Below are 10,766 nucleotides of genomic sequence, written 5' to 3' on the forward strand. Positions count from 1 at the left end.
TATAAATTGGAGAGCAGGTGAGGAGGACCTGCATGGAGAGTAGGGTGGCTTTCCTTACTCATCATCCCTAAGGTAGTGAGTTCCCTGTGACAGGAAGTGTTGACATAGAAGCTGGATGACCTGTTGTCCCTGGCCATGTAGAGAGGATTTATGTTTCCTGTAAGAGGGTACAGTAGGTGGTCTTTAACATACTGCCCACCTCTGGGATTCTAAGTCAGGGTTCCTAGGCTGGGGTCTGGTCCTGGTGTCTCCATTGCCAGAGCAGAACCCAAGCTATGCATTGATTTTTTTGCCTCTGTAATGGGGATGTGAAAAAGATAGTGCTTATGGATCAGGGTTTTAGGAACCTCTGGGCCTGGGGAAGGATTTCAATGAACCGTCTCTTCTCCAGCCTAGAGATCATGAGTTACTTCAATGTTCATAAGACATGAACTCAAGGACCCTTTGCTCTCCTGGGAGGGACTGTTGTCTGGCCTTGTGATTTCACTCCAGAGGCAGATTGACCTCGCAACAATAATTCACAGTCTTCAAAGAGTGGCCTAGGGCACAGACTAAGTGATTTGTCCCTAGCATCAGAGAGTACTGGTCTGAGGCCGGGCTTGAATTCAGGTGTTCCTGACTGAAAGCTGATGGCTCCCTCCATCCCTGCTTTTGAGAGATTGGGCACTACTGGTGTGGAATGCTGCATACACTGTGAGGTTCAGTCAGTGGATTAACTGGTTTTGCTAAACTGGGTTGTTTTCTTCCTTCATTGACATAAGAGAAGAAGGCTCACTCTGTGTGGGGGCGGGGGGAAGGGTATTCAGTAATAGTTGGATGTGACTACAGCTAGGTTGCACAATGCATAGAGTCCTGGACCTGGAGTCAGGTAGACCTGAGTTCAAATCCAGCCATTAGCATTAGCAGGGCAAGTCACTTAACCCTACTTGCCTCAGTTTCCTCATCTGTAAAAATGAGTGGGGAAGGAAATGGCAAATCACTCTAGTATCTCTGCCAAGAAAATTCCAAATGGGGTCACAGACTGTTGGATATGATTGAAATGACCGAACAACAAAAAGGTAGCTCAGGTTGTTGAAAGAGTGCTGGGCCCGGAGTCAGGAGGAGCTCAGTTCAAATCCAGCCTCAGATACGCACTAGCTGTGTGACCCCAGGCAAGTCACTTAATCTGTTTGTTTTAATCCACTGGAGAAGGAAATGGCCAACCACTCCAGTATCTTTGCCAAGAACACCCCATGGACAATATTGGCATGCTATTATCCACAGGGTTACCAAGAGTTGGTCACAGCTGAATAACAAACAACTATAAAAACAAAAGAATTGACTTTTTAAAAAAGTGGTTGTTATTATTCAGTCGCTTCAATTGTGCCTGACTCCTCAAGACCCCATTTGGAGTTTTCTGGACAAAGATGCTAGAGAGGTTTGTCATTTCCTTCTCCAGCTCATTTGACAGATGAGGAAACTGAGGCAAACAGGGTGAAGTGACTTGCTCAGGGTTACACATTTTAAAGGTTCCACCCAGAACTGGAAACAGTACTCCTAGTATGGGTGGAGCAGGACGGAACGCAGCCCCCTAGTTCGCAGCATTAGTTTTTTGAACAGCCACAACACATTATTGAGTCAGACTGAGCCAGTCCGCTAAAAAGCCCCAGCTCCCCCCTTCCCCTCTCCTCCTCCTTCCCAAACTTCACAGGGTTTTTGTGAAGTTAAGGCTTTGTCATACTTAAAAGGCCAACGGAAAGCTTAGCTATTATCAGATTTGGGTGGGCACTGGACCGTAAGGTCAGAAGACTCGAGGTTACAGTAGGAGCCTAGGCCAGAGGTTCTCAGGCTCTGCCCCAGCCCCTAGGCTACGACTGCCTCTACCCTCCAAAAGAAAAAAAATAAATCTCTATATTCATCCCTAAAAACACCATTGTAAGGGAGAGCAGAGGAAGTAAGACCCCCATCTGGGGCAGGCTGAGGCCCTGGGAAGCCTAACAATGAGCAAGGCAACCTGGGGCAGGGGGTTGGGAGAAGGGGAGGCCACAGACACAGAAGCCATTGTCCGGAGGGAGGGAAGGAGGTAGGGGGCCCAGTCCTGTGACACTGACTGTACTCAGCCCCGATGAATAAGAAGGCAGGCTCACTGTAGCACAGGAAAGTCAAGGCCCACGGACGGAGGGGCTGGGCCCTCGCTGAAGTCATAGCTGCTCACAGGACGCAGCATCACAAAGAGAACCCAGGCTGACTCTGACCCAGCACCTCAGCACAGAGGACACAGAGATCCATTGTCCATGGCAAAGGAAGGAGGGAGGGGGCCCTGTCCAGGGACTGCAGGGTTAGACAGTGCTTACTCCAGCTAGGAAGAAAAGACCCAAGGCCTCCAGAAGGGCCAAGGCCTCTGCTGGTCCTGATGGAGGCTGGGGAGCACAGACAGACCACAAGGGCAGTGCTGCACCTGGGACAGGAATTCACCTGAGTCTCAGGCTGGGGGAGGGATAAAAATAGTAACATTAATGTTGTTGTTGACTCATTTTTCAGTTGTGTCTGACTCTGTGACCCCATTTGGGGTTTTCTTGGCAGAGGTATTGGAGGAGTTTGCCATTTCCTTCTGTAACTCATTTTACAGATGAGGAAACTGAAGCAAACAGGGTTGAGTGACTTGCCTAGGGTCACACATAGCTAGTGTCTGAGGCTGCATTTGAACTCAGGAAGATATGCCTTCCTGACTCCAGGCCCAGTGCTCTATCCACTGTGTCATCTAGCTTCCTTATTAATAATATTAATAGCTAATGTTATTTCATTTCTTATAATAGTCCTATGAGGCAGGTACTGCCATTATTAACTGCATTTTATAGATGAAAAAAGAGAGCCTGACAGAGGTTAAGTGACTTGCCCAGGGTCACCCAAGAAGTTCCTGAGGCAGGATTCAAACTCATGTCTTCTTGATCCCAGGCCCAGTGCTTCTATCCCTTCCCTGTGTAACTTTGAACAACTCCCTTCACTGCTCTGGGTCTCTTTTCTCATCTATAAAATGAGACTTTCACTCCTTAGATGGCCTATGGCCCTAGAGATACTATGGCAGAACAGAGAAAAGAGCCAGCCCCAAAGCCAGAAGGTCTTGGGTTCAAGTGTCACCCCTGCCACACATTGGCTGTATGACTGAATTAGGACTGCATTATTGTTGTTCAGTACTGGCTGACTCTTTGTGACACTGTGGACCATAGCATGCCAATATTGTCCACGGGATTTTCTTGGCAAAGAAAGATAATGGAGTGGCTTACCATTTCCTTTTCCAATGGATTAAGACAAAAAGAGGTTAAGTGACTTGTCCAGGGTCACATAGCTAGTGAATGTCTGAGGCTGGATTTGAACTCAGGTCTTCCTGACTCCAGGACTCTAATCACTGCACCATCTAACTGCCTCTCTAGGGAGTTAGACAATTCTTTAAGACAAGGATTTTTAACCTGAGGTCTGGGGGACCCCGTGGATAAGTTTTGGGGCCCATGAACTTGAACGGAGAAAAATATAACATCTTTATTTCAATATAATTTGTTTCCTTCTTAATCCTACGTATTTTATGTATTCTGAGAGGGCTTTGCCAGACTGCCCAAGGGGTCTGGGACACAGATAACTGTGTTAAAAACTCCTGTTTTTAGATTATAAGTTACAGAGAAAGGGGCAACCTACATTGGTGAAGGGAGTTTCCTCACCAGCGAATTCTCCACACCAATGAAAGGACAGGTCTGGGCCCTATCCTTAGGGTGGATTAAGATGATAAGGATGTAAGAATGAGGAACATCTGGGGAAAAGCTCCAGTCCTGAGCATTTCAGAAAATCAGTTATAACTTGGTTTGATACCTAGGCTAACATTTCCTATAATCACTTAGGTGGGAAAGGTTGACAAAGTCAAGGCCCCAAGATCCCCCTTCACTTCAGACCATTGGGTTGGTTGGTTGATATCCTTCATTCTCAAAGAGGACCAAAGTGACATTATTACATTAGAGTCCAGGTACAGCATCTCTGACCGTGACTGATCAGGTAGACCACTGAGTACCAGGAACTCAGAAGTTGGGGGCAGGAGGGTCAAGCTGAGGTGCTCACAGAAGAGCTCCTTGGAATCTGATTGCTCTGAGCACGCAAGCCACCGAGAATTGTTGACCTTGGAATTTTCTGATGTGTAAAGATTTGGAGAGTCAGTCAATTCCTATGCACCAGGGGATACAAAGCTACAGTTTCTGCCCTTAAGGAACTGATATTCTAAAAGAAGGGAAAAGAGGAAGGGTTCAGGCTCCTTATCCAGTAGGATGTAAGCTTTTGGAGGGTAGGGACCATTTCCCTTTATAATCTTTGCCTCTCCAATGCCCTGATGAATCCTGGAGGAGTGGGTAGAGGTCTGGTCTCAGTTAGTTACGTAGCAGGCACCATGCTAAATACCAGGACACAAAGAAAGGCAGAAAGGGTCCCTTGCCTTCAGGGAATTCCCATTTTAATAGGGAAACAATATGCAAATAACTAGTTACATCCAAGACCTGAGTTCAAGATCTGATATATCCTAGCTGGGTGATGCTGGTCATGTCACTTTATCTCAAAACCCCAAAGTTCAGGGACAACTGTGGATCTGCGCTGATGGGGTGAGTAGAGGGCATTCCCTGTGCCAATGAAGTCACATGTCCTCTCCCAGCCTCCCAAACAAAAGCTGAATGAACTGATTCTACCTACCTCAAAAACTTTTTGTAAGCAAAATCCTGTGGAAGCCTTCGATCCTACTATAAATGGGAGTTATTGACAAATCAAGGACAGGGGATAGTGATTGGACTTGGGATTTCTTTTTTGGTGAGGCTATCGGAGTTAAGTGACTTGCCCAGGGTCACACAGCTAGTAAGTGTCAAGTATCTGAGGCCAACTTGAATTCAGGTCCTCCATACTCCAGGGCTGGTGCTCTATCCAATGTGCCACCTAGATGCCCCTAGACTTAGGATTTTACTGGTATAGGGAACTCCCAGGTGAGGAAAGTCCTTCACCAATGCAGGCTGGCACTTTCTCTGCAATTTATAGCCATGGAGAGCTCATAGAGAGATCAGTGAGAAGTTTGGCATCTTCTTGCTCAGGGTCAGACCCCCAGGATGTTGGACCTAGCTCTTCCTGGTTCTTTATTCACTAGGACAGTGACTTAGAAGCTCTCCCAATTTCCAACTGTCAGCTGAGTCCTACCCCGATCCCCAGGGCAGAACCATGGCAGCTAAAGAAGGATCGCAGGAATGACACAGAGGACCAAAATGCAAAGGAGGCAAAGAAGGGCCTTGGGGCAGGGAGGAGACTGTCCACACATCAAAGGACACTGAAAGGTCTTTTATTACCTACAGGTCACCAGCAGCATTCCAGGGGACACAGGCCATCTGGGCCATGCAGAGGGCCCCCTGAAACTCAGCCACAGTCTAGTGCATTGGGGCCCCAAAGGCCCTCCCTCCCTCTCTTTCTTTCCCCACGCACATGTGATTCGGGGTGAGGCTGAGCAGGACAGAGGACCCACAGATAAGGCCCCATGGGGTGGCTGGGCAACATTCCATTTAGGGGAGGGAAAGAAGAGGAAAGGAGGCTTCCCAAGGCAGCTTGAAGGAGGCGGAGGAGGAAGAGGAAGAGATTGGAGTATGGAGGCCCAGGGAGGCCAGAGATGGAGGTACAGCCCTCTAGATTGTGTTAGTGGCAAAGAGGATGATCAGGATGATGATGATGCCCACGAGAACGCAGATGAGAATGATCATTTTCACATTTTTCCACCAGAATTTCCGAGCCACCTTCTGTGACGTGGTCTTGAAGTGTTCTGACTGTGGGGGGAGACGGAGTAGAAATGAATGAGGACTCCCCGGGATTCTCTCTGTCCAGAGCCAGGGGTAGGGGTGTAGGCAGCTGCAGAGACAAGGGCTCCCTGGGACTTCCCATTCTCAGTGCTCAGGGAGGCAGAGACTGTCCACTGTCATCTTTCCCTATAATCAGAGACCTGACTGTCTGTCATAGGCCCAATTGCCGGTCAGTGCCTTCCCTCTAGGCCCTGCAATCTGACTTCACTGGACTTTGGTCAGTGAGGGATTTACTTTAAACAGCTGCAAGAAAAGAGATTCAGCTGAGGTCAAGAGAGACTAGTCTAGAAGGTCATAGCTTTCAGCTGGATGTGAGGACCCTGGAGGGATTTTTGTCTTCTCCCTGGATTCCCTTTCAGGACATCTCAGCACCTGTCCCCTCCTGCCCATCAGCAGCCCTGGAAAGGCCCTCCAGAGGGGTAGGATGGTAGAGAAAGGGCTCCCGAGAGACAGAGGAACACATGGTGTGGCTGGCCCCAACACACCACTGAGGGTTTTATATGGATGAAGTCAGGTTCAAATGAACATTAAGTTCATCTTGAAGGGAGGAAAATATCATGAAAGGACAACTTAAAAGATTCATTTGTGGAAATGGGGGGGAAAGACAATTACACTCCATCCTCTTGATAGAGAGGACAGGGTTCATGGGTGGACTGTAGGAGAGCCTCAGGGTTGCTATGGAGCCAACTAGTAAAGCCACTCCTTTGCCTAGCAGCTGCTAGTCTCCCTGAGTCATCCCCTGACAACTGGCCCAGAGGGGACCACCCTCATCCATGGTATCCTAGGGAGTTCCTTTTGTGAGGGCTTGGAACTGCTTCCTTCAGGAAGCCTAGGCTCAAGTCTGGCAGTGGAAGGGGATTCCCAGTATAGGAGGAAAGGTAGCAGATTGATCTCTCTCTCTCTCTGTCTCTCTCTCTGTCTCACTCTCTTCCCTCCTTTCTTCTCACTCTCTGCCTCTTTGTCTCTCTCTTTCTCTGTCCCCTCCCTCCTTCTCTCTCATTCTTTGTCCCTTCCCTCCCTCCTTCTCTCCTTATTTTTCTCTCTCTCTTCCTCTCTCTCCCCCATCTCTCCTTTTCTCTTCAATAACCCCATCGCTGGCCCATCTCACCGTGGCCTCCAGGTCTTCTGTCTTATTGCGAAGATGGTCCAAGTTTTCTCCCCGAGCCAGGATTCGCTCCACATTTTGGGTCATAATGTTCTTCACCCCCTCCACCTCACTTTGGAGGCTCCTCACCCGATCGCTCCCACCTCCACCGCTGGCTTCCTCCTGATAAACAACGCAAGGAGTTATCAGGGACAAGTAGAAAAGTCTCCATAAGATGAAACTATCCAGAGTGGGTCAGTGGTGAGGGATTGAGGGGAACATCAGGGTCACCTTTCCCCTTTCTCATCTGCCTCTTCCTTCTTTAGCTACAGCTAAGAGACTCTGGAGAATGGTTTCAGATCAGGGGCATCTCCTCAATGGAATAGAAAACACCACAAATACTTATTAGCTGTGTGATTTTCTCAGAGTTCAGGTTTTCCCTTCTGTAAAATGGGGATAAAAATACACACACCAATTCTCTCATAGATTTTAATTAAAATCATTTCAAAGATCATGTGCCTACTTTGTGCAAAACACAGTGCTAGGCACAAAAAGATTAAAAAAAATACTTCCTTCTTTCAAAGGAAAGGAAGGGGAGATAACCACCACACAAGTCAGTAAATACAAATCATATAAATACAGTAAATAAGGAAAAACATAAAGTACTTTCAAAAGGGAGATGGTGCTGATAACTGGGGAGATCTCACTGAGCAGCCTCAGGGAGAAGGCGCCACTAGTGGTTCCAAGACTCTGAGGTGAGTACATCTCCCCTCTTCTCTCAGAAATTTCCTCCTGGAAAAGTCCTGCTTCTATTAGATTATAACCTCATTGAGGACAGAGGTTATCTCTTGCTTCTTTTTGTAAACCTTAGTGCTTAGTAAGGTGCAATCAATTAATCAACATTAAGCTCATCTTCCAGAGTTCAAATCCAGCTGCAGACACTTACTGGCTGTGTGACCCTGGGCAAGTCACTTAAACCCTATTTGCCTCAGTTTCCTCATCTGTAAAATGAGTTGGAGAAGGAAATAGCAAACTGATCCAGCATCTTTGCCACAAAAACCCCAAATGGGTTTTTGAGTCAGACATGACTGACAAAGACTGAACAACAACAACATTGTAGGTGCTCGATAAATGTTGGTTGATTCCTTTCAGCTGCACTTCGTGGCTGCTTAGAAATGAGTCCAGCAGTTCTAAGTTACCCCCTCCCCCCACTCCTCGGCCCCCTTCCATCTTCAGCCGTTGAGCCACAAACTTCTGCTTTTTCCACTCCCAACCCCCCAGTGGCCCAGGACGAAGGGATAGGGGGGCTCGGGCCACTGAGGATGTTGGTGCCAACAGTCAATAAAACTGTGGGAGACAAAGAAGGCAGGTCTTCTTGAAGCGTAGCCTGTGACTTTGTGATACCTCACGTGGTATGGAACAAGCCTTGGCATGACAGTCATTGGCCTTGGGTTCAAATTCCAGCCCTGATTCTACTGGCTTCTGTTTAATCTTCACAACCACCCAGTGAGACAGGTGCTATTATTATGTCCATCTTTACAGATGAGGACATTGAGGCTGATATTTAAGGGTCACACACACAGCTATTAAGTGTCTGAGGTCACTTTGAACTTAGAAATTCCCAAGCCTGTGTTCTACTTTTATCTATCCACTCTAGCCAACCCTGGGCAAATCACTTTATTTTGATTAGCTTCCATTTCTCCATCTGTAAAGTGGGGATAAATTGAGTGCTGGCCCTGGAGCCAGGAGAACCTGAGTTCAAATCTGGTCTCAGACACTTGCTAGTTGTGTGACCCTGGGCAAGTCACTTCACCCAGTTTGCCTCAGTTTCCTCATTTCTAAAATGAGATGGAGAAGGAAATGGCAAACTACTGCAGTATCTCTGCCAAGAAAACCCCAAAGGAGGTCAAGGAAAGTCAGACACAACTGAAACAACTCATCAACAAAGAGGGGATAACTGACTGCTACCTCAGTGGGTGTGGGGGTAAGGATCAAATGGGATAATGTATATAAGGTGCTTTCTAGATTGCAATGTGCTATAAAGTTGTTTATTATTATTATTATTATTATTAAAGACTAAGTGACCTGCCCCCTTCCCTTTCAGGCAGAGGGAAGGACTAAGTAGATAAAGCTAAGGGAAAATTGTTTGAGGCCCCCAGTTAAGGGACCGCCCCAAGGTCACAAGGCTAGTAGAACAGTAACTTGGTAGCTAGAGTAGCCAGAGGCTTGGAGAGATTACGTAAGCATGCTTTAAAGGGAAGAAAAGCAATCATTCCTGGTTCTTCCCCTTCATCCCCTCACCCCCAAAGCCTGGGTAGGTAAGGTCTGAAATCATGACATCACACACTGAATACAAATTCCACATTTGAGGAGCCAAGGCTGATCCCTCCGGACAGAAAGAGTAATGAAGAAGGGGTCCTAGTTCCAGCCCAGCTCACCCAAGCTGATCTCAAGCTTCTTCCCCAGCCCCCAAACCACAAAGCTTTTGCATTCATATCAGAACTGAAGGAAGAAGGGGGGAGGAGAAGCCGCCTCCAGCCCTGGGTAGTTCCATTTCTGTCCAGCTGACCCAGCAAGTTGGGGAACACCGGAGCCCCAAGGGAGCAGCTGGAGCCCTTGGGCCTGGAGGGAGAGGCCTGCCAGGCTTTGGTCCCTCTCTGGCGGGGTGGGCAGCCAGGCTGGGCTCTGCTGCTCCCGGGATCGGGGAGTCCTCCTCCCTCAACCTCCGCCCCCACAGGAACTCGGCCAACCATTCCAGGAAGAATTCCCGGTCTTCGGGGCCAGCAGGGAGGTCAGGGAAGTGAAGGCCGGCAGTGGGGAAGGAGGGGGTGATCAGAGAAGGGAGCAGCCAGCCACAGCTGGGACAGCCCAGAGTCAGAGTACTGGTCAAAGGACAGGAGCCACTGGGGGCCTTCCCGCCTTCTCTCTCCTCTAGACCCTCGAGATGATGGATCGCCACTCTCTTCCCCCTCCCTTTTCCTCCTGACCCACCTCCCAGTCCTTCTCCCATTCGAGGCCTCCCTCACTCACCATCTCTGCCTCCCGTCCAGCTGGGGCCCCTCAACAGCTGGGACAACAGCAGCAAAGGACTGGCTCGGGTACTTTTCTCCCGGGGTGCGCTCAACCTACTTCCTGCTTATTCCAACTTTCAGCCCGCCCCAAAGGCTGAGCTCCGCTGCTGCGTCGGTCGGGTCTACACGGCCGGTCCCAGACTGGGCGGCTCTCGAGGCACACCTGGATCCACAGGTTACATGAAGGAGGAGGCGGGGCTGGCCACCTTGGAGCCTCCCCCAGCCTTTCCTCTAGCAGGGCTGGAGCTTACTTAAAAGACTTAGGGCTTCCTGAGCCCCTCCAAGACTCGGAAGCGCACATCCAAGGCTCCCCAGAATGTCCTAAGAACCTGAGGGAACGAATCCCGAGTCGGCTACCTCAGCGGGGAAGACAGCTCCTGCCGCCCCCCCACCCCCTCCACTTTCCCCCCAGGCTTTCCAGGCTGTTCTCACCCAACTCTCACCACCCAGAAAAGAACAGAGATCACTTTTCATGGAAACATTCGCAAGTTAGAGCCGGAAGGGATGTTAATAGCCACAGGCCAACTTCTTAAAACCCAGAGAAGGACTAGACTCAGAACCCACCGTCTTCTCTCACTTTCTACTCTTTAATCAAAACTACAATTCTGGCAGATTAATATGTGAATGTGGTAGGCTGACATCTGGCCCAAGAAGATAGAAAATTGGCCTTGGAAGACCTGGGTTGAAATTCGGCCTCTAACACCCACTGTCTGCTTGACTGTGGGTAAATCATTTATTCCTTTGGAGCCCCAGGTTCGAAAGATGGAGTTC

General features: G+C 48.8%; 1 protein-coding gene across 1 annotated transcript; it reads right to left on the reverse strand.

Annotated features, from left to right (window-relative positions):
- Nucleotides 1–5,316: 5,316 nt before the first annotated feature.
- On the reverse strand, nt 5,317–10,543 carry VAMP8 (vesicle associated membrane protein 8). Its single transcript, XM_072636978.1, has 3 exons — nt 9,955–10,543; nt 6,949–7,107; nt 5,317–5,807 (listed from the first exon to the last, which is right to left on the reverse strand). Exons 1-3 carry the CDS (start codon nt 9,955–9,957, stop codon nt 5,670–5,672), a joined length of 300 nt encoding a protein of 99 aa, XP_072493079.1. The 5' UTR covers nt 9,958–10,543; the 3' UTR covers nt 5,317–5,669.
- Nucleotides 10,544–10,766: the final 223 nt, after the last annotated feature.

The sequence above is a fragment of the Notamacropus eugenii genome, chromosome 1 (genome assembly GCF_028372415.1).
Source record: "Notamacropus eugenii isolate mMacEug1 chromosome 1, mMacEug1.pri_v2, whole genome shotgun sequence".
In the NCBI taxonomy this organism is placed as follows: Eukaryota; Metazoa; Chordata; class Mammalia; order Diprotodontia; family Macropodidae; genus Notamacropus; species Notamacropus eugenii.